Below are 19329 nucleotides of genomic sequence, written 5' to 3'. Positions count from 1 at the left end.
AAAGTGTTAAAAAATATGAACTTTTTGTTAATCCAGCCGCTGTGTCAGATTTCAAAAAGGCTTTATGGCGAAAGCAAACCATGAGATAATTTGAGGACAGCTCCCAGCAGACAAATCATTACAAACAGTTACCAGCCAAGTAATAGTAGCCACAAAAGTCAGAAATAGCGATAAAATTAATCACTTACCTTTGATGATGTTTGTATGGTTGCACTCACAAGACTCCCATTTACTCAATACATGTTTGTTTTGTTCGATAAAGTCCCTCTTTATATCTAAAAACCTTTTGTTCAGTAATCCACAGGCTCAAAGGCAGTCACAACAGGCAGACAAAAAATCCAAAAAGTATCAGTAAAGTTCGTAGAAATATGTCAAACGATGTTTATAATCAATCCACATATTGTTTTTAGTCATAATAATCAATAACATTTCAACTGGACAAAAGCTTTGTCAAAATAAAAGGTAAACAAGAAAGGCGAGCTCTCGGTCGCACGCATGAAAAACCTCTGGGACACAGCAGTTTCCACTCATTCAGACTGGTCTTACTCCTTCATTTTTCAGAATACAAGCCTGAAACAATTTTTGAAGACTGTTGACATCTAGTGGAAGCCATAGGAAGTGCAATTTGAGTTCTAAGTCATTGGAATCTGTATAGGCAGTCTATGGGAAACTGACATTATTTTAACAGTTTTGGAAACGTTAGAGTGTTTTCTATCCAAATCTACCATATCATATCCTAGCTTCTGGGCCTGAGTAACAGGCAGTTTACTTTGGGCACGCTTCTCATCCAGATGTCAAAATACTGCCCCCAAGCCATAAGATGTGTTAACATTGTTCTGAACACCTCCAAAACAAAGGTAATGTGGTAATTGTAAGAAGAATGCCCTTTCCCCATAGGTGGTATTACTAGCTCCGAGGGTTTGGAGCTTGAGGTAGTCACCTCATACAAGTACTTGGTAGTATGGCTAGTATGGCACTGTCCTTCTCTCAGCACATATCAAAGCTGAAGGCTAAAGTTACATCTGGACTTGGTTTCCTCTATCGTAATCGCTCCTCTTTCACCCCAGCTGGCAAACTAACCCTGATTCAGATGACCATCCTACCCATGTTAGATTATGGAGACATCATTTATAGATCAGCAGGTAAGGGTGCTCTCGAGCGGCTAAATGTTCTTTACCATTTGGCCATCAGATTTGCCACCAATGCTCCTTATAGGACACATCATTGCAGTCTATACTCCTCTGTAAACTGGTCATCTCTGTATACCCGTCGCAAGACCCACTGGTTGATGCTTATTTATAAAACCCTCTTAGGCCTCACTCCCCCCTATCTGAGATATCTACTACAGCCCTCATCCTCAACATACAACACCCGTTCTGCCAGTCACATTCTGTTAAAGGTAGTTCCTGCTTCTGAGCCGGCCTGTCAGAGTAGAGACAAGGCACCCAACCTATTGTTGATTGTTGGCGCACAAGCTGGTCCCAGCCCCCGGGTGCTTCAGCGGTCAGTCGTTGTAGTTGTGTAGAATATCTATGCGCCCATGCTCAATACAGTTATCTCACACCTGGCTCCTGTTATCTAACAAAATACCGTTTGTTCTCGCAACACTACGTTCTGAATGTGCCCCCACAACTCATTGCACATTTCCTGTCTTCATGTTATTCTGTATTTTTCCATCACGAGAAAGGCCCATGGCCCTGAAACTGTTAACAATGTCTCAAGTCAGCTATGTTGCATAACACATACTGTATACCCACACAAGCCAACAGCAAATACTATTCCATCACATATGATATGGTAAGGGCTATAGTGTATAACACAGAACCTCACAAACCACTAAAGGAAGAAAATAGGTATTTTTCGTTAAAAATGACATTCATGACAATAGTGATGTGGTGTTCCAAAAAAGCTTAGTTCTGAAGTTAATCATGTTAAATGATAACTTTACTTTCTTATTCTGTCCCTTACCTTTTTCACTTTTTAAGGAAAGATTCCTGGTGCAATTTTAGTCTGAAACTCTAAACTAGCCATCAAGACAAGCATGCTGTGTGGTCATATTGAAGTCATTAGTGTGACTAAAAACAGGTGGTTGTTGTATTACAGTCATTCTGAATAGACCACTAAATGTCACAATTAGACATCCACAGAGATGGATAATAAGCTGCATGTGATATCCTGTAGTTTTCCTGTAGGCACAGTTGCTACAAAGGAAAATACACTAATTTGGGTCAAGAAAATTTGGAAAAGCACCAGATAAGTATTTGCTCATTTAGGCTCTTGTATAATGAACTTTAAGGATTATATCATGAACATAGCATGTAGTAACAGTAGGGCTAGGCCGGCTAGGCCAGCGTCCCGCCGTCAACAACTTCCGGTGAAGTTGGAGGGCGTGCAATTCAAATTAATAATCATACAAATTATGGATATTAAACATTTAGGTACATACAAGTGTCTTCACTTGGTTAAAAAGCTTAAAGTCTTAAAGTCATCTAACTGCATTGTCTGATTTACAATAGGCTTTACAGAGAAAGCATGCCATGCGATTGTTTGAGGACGGCGCCCCACATCAAAATATTTTTTAATCAGCACAGGCTTCATAAAATCACAAATAGCAATTAAATATTCACTTACTTTTTGAAAATCTTTCTCTGATATGCACTTCAAAGAGTCCCAGCTACAACATGCATGGCCGTTTTGTTAGATAAAATCCTTCTTTGTAACCCAAAAAGTCAGTTTAATTGGCGCCATCGATTTGTGTAATCCACTCGTTCAACATGCAGAGAAAGGAATCCAAAACTTTGTTAAAACAAGTCAAAATACGTTTCCATTTAATCCTCAGGTACCCTAAAATGTAATTAAACTATAATATTTCATAGGGAAAGAAGTATGTTCAATAGAAAAGCTAAATTAGCAGGTGCACGTCCCCTTCGCTGAGCGCTGATTTCGAACTCTGACTCCCAGTACCAAAACTCAGAATTCTTCCTCGTTTTCAAAGAAACAAGCCTGAAACCTTTAACAAAGACTGTTGACATCTAGTGGAAGCCATAGAAATTGCAATCTGGGAGCTGGATTTGGATATGACCCTATTATGTTCCATTGGAAGAGCATGGGCTCTCAAAAAAAACAACATTCTGGTTGTTTTGTCTTTGGATTTTCTCCTACCATATCTATTGTGTTATAGTCTCATACATTATTTTAACATTTCTACAAACTTCAAAGTGTTTTCTATCCAATGGTATGCATATGCTGGCTTCTGGGCCTGAGTAACAGGCAGTTTACTTTGGGCACGTCAGTCAGACAGGAAGTGGAGAAAAATAGACCCTAGCCTTTAAACAGCTTATAAGCAGACCTTCAAAAACGCATTTACCATAGTGAATGAAAAAATAAACAAAAACAGCACATCAAATACTGACGTGTTGTGTTTGAGATTAAATAACATCAAAAGATCTTAAAATATAGTGCAGAGTTTATTTAGTTTTCCAAAACAAAGTGAAATCATAGACAGGGGTAATGAGAGTTATATGACTATTTTCCAGACAATTTCACATCTAGCATTTAGGGCAGTAGTTTTTTTCTTCACTGAATATCTGTTTACAATGTATTTGCCATTTGACACTAAAGAAAAGAGGTGTCGTGTGTTAGTTGTTGGCGATGAATATAGTCTTGTATCTCTCGATGAGGTCAATGTCCCTCTCCAGCTGCTTCATCTCCAGCTCCAGACGCTCCTTGCGGTACTTCTTAGGGGTGGTGTCCGTGACAACAGAGAGTCCCTGGTACTGATGGTGCAGCTCCCCCCAGTTCATCTTCAAGCCCTGGACAGATGATGATCCATCAATCACACAGGCTAAGAGATGATCTTTCCATTATTGCTCAGGAACAATTAATTATCAATGAGCCTGTGTATGTCAGCGTAATATTTATTCTCTGTAATACTAATTACCCCACCAAAGATCAGCTTATAAAAAGTATACTTGGCCATAAGAGACTATATATGGGCAAATAAAACTTGTAGAATAAAAATGAATGTTTTACATCTTCCTAAGTTAGAGGGTGGTTTTAAGTGTCTATTTTCTAAGGATAAAGCTAAGAACATTAACAACTTCATAGTTAAGAACACTATAACAATATGGAAGAAAATGAAACGTATTCTACAATAACCAATATCACTTCCTAAAAACACAACCTTATGGAACAATCTAACAATAAATTGGTCCACATGGAAAACTAAAGGCATAAATGACATGGTAATATGAAAATGCATTTATTTCCATGACAGAATTGAAAAGCAATTTTGGACTGACCAATGTAGATTTTTTTTCAAATACATGCAACTTAATGTTTCATACCAAGAAATTTAATTTTGAAATCTTTTGGACAATCTTGAGGGAACCATATTTGAGTTAGAAAAGGATATTCATATGATAGGTAAGATATATAAAATCTTGCAGAGAGCCTATCCAACTGACAATCTCTTTGAAAAAAAGATAAACTACTGGAACCAAGACTTAAATAACTGATAATAGCACATGATGGAGGAAATGTGGCAGAGTCATGTCTTAAGTATAAAACTAACAGTGACTCAATAATACATGCCTTCTCAAAAAGTTATGGGTGGTGTTAGAAAGCTGGCTGTCAGAAGTATTACAAGGTACATTTACTTTTAATCCGTCTGTCTGCATATTTCAAGACATGGCATATGAGGGTGCAGTGAGATACCTGTATACTTAACTGGAAATCAACCAATCCTCCATCGTTAACACAAATTACTACATGGAACTCCATTCCACATCAAGTAACTGACCAAAGTAGTACAATTAGATTTAAAAAACAGACTAAAAAACACCTTATGGAACAGCGGGGACTGTGAAGCAACACAAACATTGGCGCACACACACACGATAACATACACACTATACATACAGTGCCTTGCGAAAGTATTCGGCCCCTTTGAACTTTGCGACCTTTTGCCACATTTCAGGCTTCAAACATAAAGATATAAAACTGTATTTTTTTGTGAAGAATCAACAACAAGTGGGACACAATCATGAAGTGGAACGACATTTATTGGATATTTCAAACTTTTTTAACAAATCAAAAACTGAAAATTGGGCGTGCAAAATTATTCAGCCCCTTTACTTTCAGTGCAGCAAACTCTCTCCAGAAGTTCAGTGAGGATCTCTGAATGATCCAATGTTGACCTAAATGACTAATGATGATAAATACAATCCACCTGTGTGTAATCAAGTCTCCGTATAAATGCACCTGCACTGTGATAGTCTCAGAGGTCCGTTAAAAGCGCAGAGAGCATCATGAAGAACAAGGAACACACCAGGCAGTTCCGAGATACTGTTGTGAAGAAGTTTAAAGCCGGATTTGGATACAAAAAGATTTCCCAAGCTTTAAAAATCCCAAGGAGCACTGTGCAAGCGATAATATTGAAATGGAAGGAGTATCAGACCACTGCAAATCCAACCTCCAAGACCTGGCCGTCCCTCTAAACTTTCAGCTCATACAAGGAAAAGACTGATCAGAGATGCAGCCAAGAGGCCCATGATCACTCTGGATGAACTGCAGAGATCTACAGCTGAGGTGGGAGACTCTGTCCATAGGACAACAATCAGTCGTATATTGCACAAATCTGGCCTTTATGGAAGAGTGGCAAGAAGAAAGCCATTTCTTAAAGATATCCATAAAAAGTGTCGTTTAAAGTTTGCCACAAGCCACCTGGGAGACACACCAAACATGTGGAAGAAGGTGCTCTGGTCAGATGAAACCAAAATTGAACTTTTTGGCAACAATGCAAAACGTTATGTTTGGCGTAATAGCAACACAGCTGAACACACCATCCCCACTGTCAAACATGGTGGTGGCAGCATCATGGTTTGGGCCTGCTTTTCTTCAGCAGGGACAGGGAAGATGGTTAAAATTGATGGGAAGATGGATGGAGCCAAATACAGGACCATTCTGGAAGAAAACCTGATGGAGTCTGCAAAAGACCTGAGACTGGGACGGAGATTTGTCTTCCAACAAGACAATGATCTAAAACATAAAGCAAAATCTACAATGGAATGGTTCAAAAATAAACATATCCAGGTTTTAGAATGGCCAAGTCAAAGTCCAGACCTGAATCCAATCGAGAATCTGTGGAAAGAACTGAAAACTGCTATTCACAAATGCTCTCCATCCAACCTCACTGAGCTCGAGCTGTTTTGCAAGGAGGAATGGGAAAAAATTTCAGTCTCTCGATGTGCAAAACTGATAGAGACATAACCCCAAGCGACTTACAGCTGTAATCGCAGCAAAAGGTGGCGCTACAAAGTATTAACTTAAGGGGGCTGAATAATTTTGCACGCCCAATTTTTCAGTTTTTGATTTGTTAAAAAAGTTAGAAATATCCAATAAATGTCGTTCCACTTCATGATTGTGTCCCACTTGTTGTTGATTCTTCACAAAAAAATACAGTTTTATATCTTTATGTTTGAAGCCTGAAATGTGGCAAAAGGTCGCAAAGTTCAAGGGGGCCGAATACTTTCGCAAGGCACTGTACATATGGATTTATTAATGTAGATATGTGGTAGTGGTGGAGTAGGGGCCTGAGGGCACACAGTGTGTTGTGAAATCTGTGAATGTATTGTAATGTTTTTAAAATGTATAGACTGGCTTAATTTTGCTGGACCCCAGGAAGAGTAGCTGCTGTTTTGGCAGCAGCTAATGGGGATCCATAATAAATACAAATGATTTATTATCCAAATGTTGAAAGTGAGTGGGCGATGGAGAGAAACAAAATGGTGCAGTTTGAGGCCATGTGGCGGAGTGATGATGCACTGGAGATGGGGGTGTGAGTAGGTGGGTCTGGGCAGGGGTGATGTTGTGGATGTTTGTATGCTTCTGTATGTTGTCGTTTGTATGTGTATGTTTCGTAATTATTATTATTTTTTATCATAAATAAAATATATATTTGTTTAAATAATCGTAATGCCCATCCGTGTTCCAAAAATTAACAGACACAAATCTTACCCCTCTCACACCCTTCATTCAATTTGAATGTATGCTAGTGCTTTGTAAGCCTATTTATCATTTGATACATTGTTCAAATATTGAATCTTATCTAAATGACTAATCAACTAAAACACATACATGAATGTAATGAAACTTTATGAATAATTCTAGGTCAGATTCTATTGGCTTGGTTCTAAGGACCTAAGTGGTTTACCTGTAGGATGTTGTTTCGCTCATCCTCAGAGAGCTGTTTCATGGTGCCCTGTCTCATGTGTTCCTTGACAAAGCTGTCATACTCATCCTGAGCCCTCCTCACCTCCTCAGTGCGATGCTGCAAGTACTCAGGGGTCTTCCCAAAGTCCTAGAGAGGGGATGGGAAAATAGTTATGTTGGGCTCCTCTTCAGTTCAGTTCAAATAGGTTGAGTGTCTTTGTGCAATAAGCATATAAGTATCTTTCTTTGAATAGCAATCAAAATCTTGGACAAATCACTACCTGCTTGACAGACAAAGAAAAAACACTATTTGCATATGTAATGATAAGTTCACCTTTTTCTTGATGTACTTTGGGAGTAGTCCTGAATTTTCCAGGAGCTGTTTGTCTCCAGTTTTAGTGTCGGCATAGATAGGCTGTGGCTTTTTTGGCACTGCCATGATGTTCTCAAAGGCGTTTGTCTTTACAAAGTCCTTTTTGGTGTGAATGCCCATAAGTGGGTTGTCTGCTTTGGCAGGTATTTGTGGTTTTTTGAAAGTCTCATCATCCAAATATGAAAATGGTTGCTCTAAGGGTATAACAACATAGACACATAGTTAGGAAATGACCTCCAAACAAAGTGATATTGAGATGTAATCTCATCCTATTGCTTACTTTCAGGAAGTTTGGGTTCCTTGGAGTGCTTGAGCAGATATTTCTCTGGAGAGGGCAAGTCTACTTTTACTTGTCCCATAGTCTTGTTGGTAGGCTTATTCAGCATTTTCTCATGCTTAACTTGTGCCCTAAACTTTGACATATACCTTGACAATGGAATAAAAAAGACAAGATTGATAGATTATTACAGGACATGGCATGAGTAGGAAGAATGTGCAGTCTTTTTCACTGTGCAGGTTGTGGCAACAAAGTATCTCTATACATTCCCAATACACAGAAACATAGGCTACATAAATATATGTGGCTAGCTGGGTACAGTAAAAATGCCATCGGCTGTGTACGGTGCAAATAAGTTTAGCTAGCTACAATGTAGCCTACATACAGTTACATTGTTAGCTAGCTACGTTTGCTAGCTATAGGCAGTCATACCTTGGTGGTTTCTCTATTTTAACCTCCTCCCTTGGAATAAGGTTGTAAATACTTTCTGTTGGATACATAGTGGTCGACATATTTCTGGAATATGCACTTTTTTTCTGAGAAGCAAATAATAGCTAGCTAGTCACCTCTAGCCGGCTCTACATTCAAATGTCTGGAATGTTTTGTTTGACAAGTTCCCTGGGCAACTGTCACGGTTTGATTGCGACATCAGCATCAACGTGTTTCAATCTAAGGGAGCGTTTGTAAATTCGCTCTGGCTGTCTACTCCGATGTCAGAGCACTCCCGTCTGAGCGTGGCAGAGCGCAGGATAACTGACCATCAACATGCTTTGAATATGGCCGGTGTCATTAAACGTCGGGGAAAAAAGCGTAATTAAATTGTTGCCAGAAGCACAGTTACAGTCACCAACGCTCTGGATAACATGAAAACCCCCTAACCAGCTCTGCTGGGCGAGTAAAATGGTCAGACTGAGGTGTTCTCTCATGTTTTTCTGGAAGTTACTAGCAAGCTAGCTAACTTTAGCCAGTCGTGCTTGACTGCCGTTGTGAGCCTAGAACGCTCGGTTCAACCCTACTCCCCTGCCAGAGCGTCCATTGTGCGCTCTGAACTCAGAGCGAAACGCTCTGAATTTACGAACGCCTAGAGCGCACTCTGAGCGCCCTGCTGCTACATTGTAATGCCCCTGAAATGGCGAATAGAAGACAGTATTACTACCACAGTGTAATATCTTTGTTTCTTTCATCCATATATAGGCCTTGTTACTGATTGATTACTACATTGTATCTTCATTTAATAAGTTTAATAGGATGGTGCATCGAAAATAGAAACAAGTGGCCTGTCTAATCGTAGAGCAATTTGTCTGTTTTGTTTTGCCTTATTTTACATGTAGTACGGTAAGCGCGAAATAAAGTTTGTCCATTTACTTTGCTGTACAATATGTCGATGTTCAACAAGCCAATGTGACTGAATTGATAGATTAACCAAGCAGCTCTTTCGTAGTTCTCAACGTAGACTTTGATCTGAAGCCATTCTTGTGATTATTGTGACTTTGCCATTGTAATTGTTTGTAAGCGTGTGTAGTCTAAAATTAATTTATGATCGTATGCTATCCATTTGTTTTTTTGTATGCTGTTCTTTGTATGCCATTTTAATATTTGAGAATTAACCAATGCTATTAGGCCACTCTTGGCCATGATTACAGACACCTGTGTGTCTTTTAACACTATATAAACGAGTCATCCCGCAGTGTTTGTGATTATACTCTGATGAAGAAAGCTTGGATATTACATTTTTGCATCTGAGCTCCTAGAGTGTGCGGCTCCCCTTTATTTTCAAGTTTTCTACTCCGCTAGCCAGCACCACGCCTAAATAGGTGTGCGTTTCTTTTTCTCCTAGATTGTCTGTTTTTGTTTGCCTTATCTTACATGTAGTACGGTAATCGCGAAATAAAGTTTGTCCATTTACTTTGCTGTAGAGTATGTCGACGTTCAACAAGCCAATGTGGCTGAATTTGGTCCATCAGCTCTTTCTCTAGTACAAGAATGGCTAGCTAAAGTACTGTAAAATATTATCCAGGTAGACTATAACATTTAAATAAAATAATTATTGACTGATGCATGATTCGTTCACCCTGTGTTCCGTCGCTAAGCATTTTAACTGATGTCAAAGACATTATCTTAACTGTAATGTTTCTGTTTGTGTGTATGTCTTCTGTCCTCTCCAGGCCAGCAGTCCGAGAACTTCCAAGCAAACAGATGGTTGACTATGATGAGGAGACACAACGTGCTCTTTGTGTAAGTTGGAAAGGAGTCTCCACACAAGGAAGGGGCTCCGGATGTTTCTTCGAATCAGAGCATAGCTTCCAAGAGCAGAGTGAGAGGTATCACAATATATATTACAATATGTAGCAATACAATATGTATTAGAAGTTGTTTTGGTCAAATTAAATCAGTGATATTTATGTTAACTAAAATGTCTATGTCTGCAGCTAGCAAGCTACTCAGCTCTCCTCAGGCACAGGGCCTAACCTCTGGGGCTATAGGGGAGATGGGAATCATGATCTCAATATATGTAATAATACACACCATAGAAAATTATTAGGAATGATTTTGATGTAGATTGATGTTGATGACATCGCCTATGGTGTGGAATTAGGAACTACAGTTTTCCTGGTCAAGAAGAAAATCAAGGCCCTATAATCAATTATTACATCACTAACAGATTCATTTGATAGTAAATTATGTCAAATGTTAAGGAATTCAGTGCTTGAAATCATGGTAGCATTCATATTCTCCCAGTGTGTTGATGGACATTTGATAACGATTAAAAGACACATTTTTACCCCAGTCAATTTCAAGTAGTTTATTTACCATTCTGAGGTGTTTAGAAATATGTACATTAGAATTATTGTTTTTTTGCTCTCACATATAGTACAGTCGTGGCCAAAAGTTTTGAGAATGACACAAAAATGAATTTCCACAAAGTTTGCTACTTCAGTGTCTTTAGATATTTTTGTCAGATGTTACTATGGAATACTGAAGTATAATTACAAGCATTTCATAAGTGTCAAAGGCTTTTATTGACAATTACATGAAGTTGATGCAAAGAGTCAATATTTGCAGTGTTGACTCTTCTTTTTCAAGACCTCTACAATCCGCCCTGGCATGCTGTCAATTAACTTCTGGGCCACATCCTGACTGATGGCAGCCCATTCTTGCATAATCAATGCTTGGAGTTTGTCAGAATTTGTCGGGTTTTGTTTGTCCACCCGCCTCTTGAGGATTGACCACAAGTTCTCAATGGGATTAAGGTTTGGGGAGTTTCCTAGCCATGGACCCAAAATATTGATGTTTTGTTGCCCGAGCCACTTAGTTTTCACTTTTGCCTTGTGGCAAGGTGCTCCATCATGCTGGAAATGGCATTGTTCGTCACCAAACTGTTCCTGGATGGTTGGGAGAAGTTGCTCTCGAAGGATGTGTCGGGACCATTCTTTATTCATGGCTGTGTTCTTAGGCAAAATTGTGAGTGAGCTCACTCCCTTGGCTGAGAAGCAACCCCACACGAATGGTCTCAGGATGCTTAACTGTTGGCATGACACACCTTGTCTTCTATGGACAAGATTTTTTCCGGATGCCCCAAAAAATCGGAAAGGGGATGCATCAGAGAAAATGACTCTACCCCAGTCCTCAGCAGTCCAATCCCTGTACCTTTTGCAGTATATCCACTCCACAAATGTATTGTTAAAACCTCTTTGGGCTACAGGGCAGTATTTTCACTTCCGGATGAAAAGCGTGCCCAAAGTAAACTGCCTTTTTCTCAGGCCCAGAATCTAGGATATGCATATAATTTGTATATTTAAATAGAGCACACTCTAAAGTTTCTAAAACTGTTAAAATCATGTCTGAGTATAACAACTTTTTTGGCAGGCGAAACCCACAAGACAAATCATCCAGGATTTTTTTTTTTTGAGATCACTTTGTTTTCAATTGGTTTTCTATTGGGAACTAGATTTGAGGCACCTGGTTGCAGTTCCTATGGCTTCCACTAGATGTCAACAGTTTTTAGAAATTGGTTGATGTTTTTCCTTTGAGAAATGAAGAAGTAGCCCTTACCTTTCTGAGTGAAAAGCCAGGTGTACTTTTTTTTTTGGTGCGCGTGACCTGGAACTCGCTCCACATTCATTTTATCCGCAATTGAACACAGTATACTCCGTCTTAAATTTTATCGATTATTTACGTTTTAGGGTAGGTGAGACGCTAACTTCCACCAGGCCAACATCCGGTGAAATTGCAGAGAGCTAACATTCTAAATACACCATTTGTTATAGTAAACATTCTTGTAAATACATGTATCTTACATCATTTAAAAGATGAACGTCTTATTAATCCAGCCGCTGTGTCAGATTTCAAAAAGCTGTTACTGTGAAAGCAAACATGCTATTTTCTGAGGACGGCGCCACGCACACAAGTTTTACTAGCATTTTCAAACCAAGCATTAGCGTCATGAAAGTAAAAAATAACAATAAAATAAATTGCGTACCATTGAAGATCTTCCTCTGGTGGCAATGCCAAGTGTCCTAACTACACTGTGAATGTTCGTTTTGTTTGATAAAATCAATTTTTATAGCCTAACACAAAACATTTGTAAACCGCATTTGTAAACCGCTCCGTCTCATTCAACTTTGGAAGATGCGTTCGTGGTAATTACACACACTAAACAAACGTTTATCCAGTCATGGTTGGTTTCATTGCAATCCTCTGGTTGTTACTAACACAACCATACTTGATGGTTCTTTTCTCGAGACATATTGACCGAAACAAACCGATTTGAAGACACCAATCAATGACATCATTGCGCACCAATGGTAGGACCGGTCTATCGTTGATTGACTGTATTTTGGCCCAATGACCACTGATCATCTTGAAATCTAGCTTGGAAGATAGCCAATGAGCTGAGGTAAACGGCAATATGTAATGGTTATACGTTTGAAGACCAGCCTTTGTCGTAAACTCTGGCGTAAAAGAGGTTCATTCACCATTTCAAATCCTACTTGATGGAGCCACGGGTGTTACGCATAGCAGTACATATTCAATAGCATTTTCAACAAGTTTATATATTTAAAATATGGCGAATAAATCAGGAAAAGCTCAAACAAAGTCTAGGTATACAGATTTAACCCAAATTATAGAGGAAATAGATCGATGCGTTGTCAGGCGTGTGAAGGACGGTGCCGGGGCATGGACCACAAAAAATGTCTCCATTCCAGCTGCTGTGAAGGACTACAACAAGAGCATGGGAGGTGTGGACCTGTCATATGCGCTGATAGGATACTGCAATGTTCTCCACAAGACCATGAAATGGTACAAGACATTTTTCTATCATTTCATTGACATTGCTGTGGTGAATGCCATCATCCTCCAGAAGGAAATGGCTAAGAGTTGTGGACAGCCCCCCATCTCACAGCTAGCCTTCAGGGAGCTGCTCATCCAGGAGCTTGCTAGCTACAGCAAGTCCACTGTAGCACCTTCTGTCCCCTCTACCTCTGTCCCTTCTGCTCCAACCAGTGGTGTTCACCTGCCCAGATTCATCTATGCAGGCATGAATGTGCCTCAGGGCAAAAAAGGCACAGTAGGGATACGTCGTTGTGCCCTTTGTCACAGGAAATGCCCCATCACCAGCACCACCTGTTCAGTAAGCCTTTGCTTTACAGCAGAAAGAGACTGCTATGGGCCATGGCACCAGCAGCACAATATTGTGTAGAGGACTGAGGGTCTTCACAATATTGTAAATAGAAAATATGTTAATAGTTACCCTTGTTAATTGTTATTATTATTATATATATATATTTTTTAAATATTGTGTATATATGTGTGTTAGAATAGCATTTATGTACAGTGCCTTGCGAAAGTATTCGGCCCCCTTGAACTTTGCGACCTTTTGCCACATTTCAGGCTTCAAACATAAAGATATAAAACTGTATTTTTTTGTGAAGAATCAACAACAAGTGGGACACAATCATGAAGTGGAACGACATTTATTGGATATTTCAAACTTTTTTAACAAATCAAAAACTGAAAAATTGGGCATGCAAAATTATTCAGCCCCTTTACTTTCAGTGCAGCAAACTATCTCCAGAAGTTCAGTGAGGATCTCTGAATGATCCAATGTTGACCTAAATGACTAATGATGATAAATACAATCCACCTGTGTGTAATCAAGTCTCCGTATAAATGTGTTTGTGTAATGCTGACACTGTGTGATAGAGATTAGAATATAAATACATGTTCAAATGTGTGTTTGGGTTGGTAGTGATTACACGATTGTGTTTGCATGCTTGTGTGTGTGTGTCCTAGCTGTGATTTGTTTTGGATGGCTCCGGGCCAAGTCTGCCCAGGATTAATTGGCCTCCTTTGAGGAATTAAATCCTGGCCTGCCAATGGCCACTAATCCCTGCTCCCTTAGGAAGGAAGGACCTACCTACCTACCTACTTACTTACTTACTTAAAGTACATAGGACTGTCTGTCTAAGTGAGGCTGGTTTCTGCCTGTCTGTTTTAGCACAGGATTAGTGCTGTAACAACGGCGCGACAAAGCCTCACATTTGGTAGGCATTCATTATTTTGAGTTTGGGTGGAAACTGGATGAGCCATAACTGGGGCGACTCTCTCATTCTATGTAATGGCCATGGCTGTAACAGAACCATTCTATAAAATGTTGTGTGGCAGTGCTACTGAAAAGCCCTCGCAGTCTGCTCTCTGAAAGGTGAATGAGCTGACTGTTTATTCAGGATGGCTGTTGTGTGTGTGTGTGTGTGTGTATAGAGTAGCACAGTGATGGATGGGGGTATGTGTGGCACAGTTGTGTGTGTGTGTTTGAGTGTATGGGGGCTTGCCTTATCGCAGCTGGGGTGTGCACATCTGAGATGTGGAGTGGCACACAACATGCTTTGTCTTAGCTGGGCTGTGTAGTTGTGTCCTGTGTGTATGCATGTCATCTCAGATGTGAGGCTGCCCAGTGCTGGACCTCCTCTGATTCAGTTGTCAGCTCTAATTTGTAAAGGTTTCATTAACTGTGACCGTCAGGGGCCCATGTTGCCTCCATAGTCGCACACTGTTTGCATAAAAATAGAGATGACACTCCAAAAACACCGCGTCACATTGCCTTTTATTCATACCATGTCAAGTCACATCAAAAAGAAGGAATGCATGTATCTTGGATGCATCTTGACTATAGACCTTTTTTTTTGTTACTCTAATCTACTATTTAATTGGCATAATGTTTGATATGATATGTGGGGGTTTCCTTGGTCAAGGTCACAAGGTAAGAAAAACTCCTGGCCCTATATGATAAGGGTAGAGGGATAATCTGCACTATAGGAAAATATTACACCTTTATGTTCCTGTGTCTTTTAAGTAGGGGCTGGATGTCAAATATGAAGCCCTATGGGTCGAATTGGGACAAGTGAGCATGGATTGCAGTCCTGCTCCTCGCTGAAACGCATGTATACTTCTCTTTCCCCACCGAAGACCAGGGTTCAATCCGTAAAAATAAATTCTCACACCTGTCTGATTTTTGCAGTGGAAGGATTGCAATCATCCTTTATTGAGATATCTCCGTGACCTTTTTTAGAGTAAAAATCTCCTCTTCCTCTCCCCACAGCGAGGTGTCTGTGTCGTCCATCATCAATTTCCAGTGTCAGTATTTGGCATTATAATATGCTCCACTATATGGCAGCTGAAAAAGTTAGATCCTTTTCTTTTGTGTATTATAAAGTCACTCAGATGAATTATACAATAATCCTAACACAACGGAAGTCCCGGAGTTCTGGTCCCCAGGCCCGTGCAAGCCTACCTCATGGCTGCCATGCCTGGTGCTGCTGCCTGAGGACTCTCTCTACTCTCTCTCACAATAACACCCCTCTGTACAATATCCTGTGTAGCTACTCTCTGATGCCCAGTAGTATTCCCCTGCTTGTCACCAGTATAACAAAGCCATGTCTCTATGTGGACAGTATAGCAGTGGTGGGCCGTCAGGGCCAGCAAGGCCTTCTCTGCTGGCCTAAACATCATCAGAATATATATATTTTTTAAATATATTTTCCCACAAATATGTATTAACTTATTCCCCAGAGTAAGAGTTATACTCTTAATTTCATAGCTTTCCTCTTGGTTGCACTGCTTCCAGCCCCAGGTTGAGATTTGGAGGGCTGGTCTTTATGTTAGATCTTTTATCCAATCATATTCAGCCATCATGTGTTGCCAGGGGTCTAAAAAGCCTGTCACGGGCGGGAAAGGGGTTCGTTCGCCACTTTCAAAGTTCCAACTACGAGCGCTATCAATGGCTCACAGGCTCCGAGAAGCACTGCAAACTGTACTGCTGGGAATGCCTATTATTTGCAAGTGATAGATTTGGTGTTTGGAGCCACACTGGCTTTGCAAACTTGAGTTGTCTAACCAAGGCAGCAATGAGACACGGCTGGGCACTTACAAGCAATGGTGCTTTTGAAAACTTTTGGGGACACTCGAGTGGATCTACAGCTCAACAAACAAGCGCGCAGGGCAATGGGAGCTGCACAATGAAAAGGTATTGTACTCTTCCCCTGCAATTCTATGAATGAAAATGTAAATTTCAAGGTGACGCAACGCCTGGTTTTATACTGCGTTTCTGTCTAAATGTATAGTGTCTAGAGCCATGGCATCATAATGATGGTAATAAGAGGTGGATTAATTCGGGTGGGACTGTGTAGGACCTCACTGAAGGCCCAGCCCCCAGGCCCACGGCACGCCACTGCAGTATAGACAGCATACCAGCTGTTGATATACAGATCTCTGTGAATGACGTCAAGCAATACATTCAATGTGTCGACCCACAAAAATCTTATGGTCCGGATGGTGTCAGCAGCAAGGCAATTCAGGTATGCGCAGACCAGCTTGTATTACTGTTCCAGAAGCTGTTCCAGCTGTCACTGAACAGTGAGATAATTCCAGACTTATGGAAGAAGTCGCTGATTGTCCCAATACCTAAAAACAACATGCCAAAATAAAATAACGATTTACACCCTGTGGCCCTGACATCTGAACATATAAAATGTTTAGAAAAAATAATGAAGAAAAATATATATTTCTTTGGCCTCTCATCCCAATTAGACTCAAACCAATTCGCCTACCGTGCCTCCAGGGATGTAGATGATGCATTACTGGTCATACTGAACAATATCTACAAACATTTAAAAAAGGCAAATAGCCTAGTTGAAAATTGTATTAATTGTTTTCAGTATTGCATTGAACACCATCCAATGCCACCTACTGGTAGATAAGCTGGTGAATTTGGTTGTCAACTCTCTATTGATTAAGTGGATGAATAGCTTCCTTGTGAACCGTACTCAACAAGTGAAGTTCAACTCCTCCATCTCTACATCTAGAACAGGAGCCCCTAAAGGTTGCGCACTTTCACCCATGCTGTACACACTGTACACAAATGATTGTCAAGCCTCTGACGCACCCCACACATTTTTTAAATATGCAGATGACATTGCTGTTGTGGGTTTCCTCCACACAGACCAAGCCTCTCAATGTTTTGATAGAGCAACTTCAAAATTCGTCCACTGTTGGGCAGATAACTTTTTTTTAAAAATAAACATTAAGAAAATAAAAGACATGGAAATTGATTTCAGAAGGAACAAAACTCCACTACCCCCTACGAAGACCAATGGGGAATCCGTTGATAGAGTGACCACATATAAGTACCTGGGAATCGAAATAGACCCTTAAACTGAAATTCAATGACTGTGCCTTTGCAAAGATAAAGAAATTGCAACAGATATTTTTTTTTAATGCAAACTGAACCATTTTAATGTGGAACACCATCTTACAAATGTTCTATAAATCTGTCCTACAGAGTGTGCTGTCCTTTGGTCTGATATGGTGTTGAACACTGAGCTGTAGTCAATGAACACATTCTCAAATAGTTGATCCTTTTGTCCAGGTGGGTAAGGGCGCTGTGGAGTGTGATTATATCATCTGTGGAGGCGGTATGCGAATTGGAGTCTAGGGTTTCGGGCATGATAGTGTTGATATGAGCCATGACCAGCCTATCAAAGGACTTCATGGCTACCGACGTGCGTGCAACGGGGCGGTAATCACTTAGGCAGGTTACCTTCGCTTTCTTGGGCACAGGGACTACAGTCATGGCCAAAGGTTTTGAGAATGACACAAATATAAATTTTCACAAAGTCTGCTGCCTCAATTTGTATGATGGCAATTTCCATATACTCCAGAATGTTATTATGAAGAGTGATCAAATGAAATGCAATTAATTGCAAAATCCCTCTTTGCCATGCAAATTAACTGAATCACCCCAAAACATTTCCACTGCATTTCAACACTGCCACAAAAGGACCAGCTGACATCATGTCAGTGATTCTCTCGTTAACACAGGTGTCAGTGTTGATGAGGACAAGGCTGGAGATCACTCTGTCATGCTGATTGAGTTTGACTAACAGCCTGGAAGCTTCAAAAGGAGGGTGGTGCTTGGAATCATTGTTCTTCCTCTGTTAAACATGGTTACCTGCAAGGAAACACGTGCCGTCATTATTGCTTTGCACAAAAAGGGCTTTACAGGCAAGGATATTGCTGCCAGTAAGATTGCACCTAAATCAACCATATATCGGATCACTAAGAACTTCAAGGAGAGCGGTTCAATTGTTGTGAAGAAGGTTTCAGGGCGCCCAAGAAAGCGAGCGCCAGGACTGTCTCCTAAAGTTGATTTAGCTGCGGAATCGGGGCACCACCAGTACAGAGCTTGCTCAAGAATGGCAGCAGGCAGGTGTGAGTGCATCTGCACGCACAGTGAGGCGAAGACTTTTGGAGGATGGCCTGGTGTCAAGAAGGGCAGCAAAGATGCCAATTCTCTCCAGGAAAAACATCAGGGACAGACTGATATTCTGCAAAAGGTACAGGGATTGGACTGCAGAGAATTGGAGTAGAGTCATTTTCTCGGGTGAATCCCCTTTCCGACTGTTTGGGGCATCCGGAAAAAAGCTTGTCCGGAGGAGACAAGTTGAGAGCACTGCCATCAGTCCTGTGTCATGCCAACAGTAAAGCATCCTGAGACCATTCATGTGTGGGGTTGCTTCTCAGCCAAGGGAGTGGGCTCACTCACAATTTTGCCTAAGAACACAGCCATGAATAAAGAATGGTACCAACACATCCTCCTAGAGCAACTTCTCCCAACCATCCAGGAACAGTTTGGTGAAGAACAATGCCTTTTACAGCATGATGGAGCACCTTGCCATAAGGCAAAAGTGATAAGTAAGTGGCTCGGGGAACAAAACATCGATATTTTGGGTTCATGGCCAGGAAACTCCCCAGACCTTAATCCCATTGGGAACTTGTGGTCAATCCTCAAGAGGCAAACAGAAACCCCAAAATTCTGACAAACTCCAAGCATATTTATATTCATAGTATATGCAAATTGCCATCATACAAACAGATGCAGAAGACTTTGTGAAAATGTATATTTGTGTAA

General features: G+C 40.5%; 1 protein-coding gene across 1 annotated transcript; it reads right to left on the bottom strand.

The window, feature by feature from the left end:
* Positions 1-3470: 3470 nt before the first annotated feature.
* LOC139391065 (enkurin-like) lies at positions 3471-8424 on the bottom strand. Its single transcript, XM_071138557.1, has 5 exons — positions 8295-8424; positions 7866-8011; positions 7547-7779; positions 7214-7360; positions 3471-3812 (listed from the first exon to the last, which is right to left on the bottom strand). The coding sequence occupies exons 1-5, from the start codon at positions 8372-8374 to the stop codon at positions 3639-3641; spliced, it is 780 nt and encodes a 259-aa protein (XP_070994658.1). The 5' UTR covers positions 8375-8424; the 3' UTR covers positions 3471-3638.
* Between the last annotated feature and the right edge of the window lie 10905 nt (positions 8425-19329).

The sequence above is a fragment of the Oncorhynchus clarkii genome, chromosome 31 (genome assembly GCF_045791955.1).
Source record: "Oncorhynchus clarkii lewisi isolate Uvic-CL-2024 chromosome 31, UVic_Ocla_1.0, whole genome shotgun sequence".
NCBI lineage: Eukaryota > Metazoa > Chordata > Actinopteri > Salmoniformes > Salmonidae > Oncorhynchus > Oncorhynchus clarkii.
This window is presented reverse-complemented; position numbering and strand designations above follow the sequence as displayed.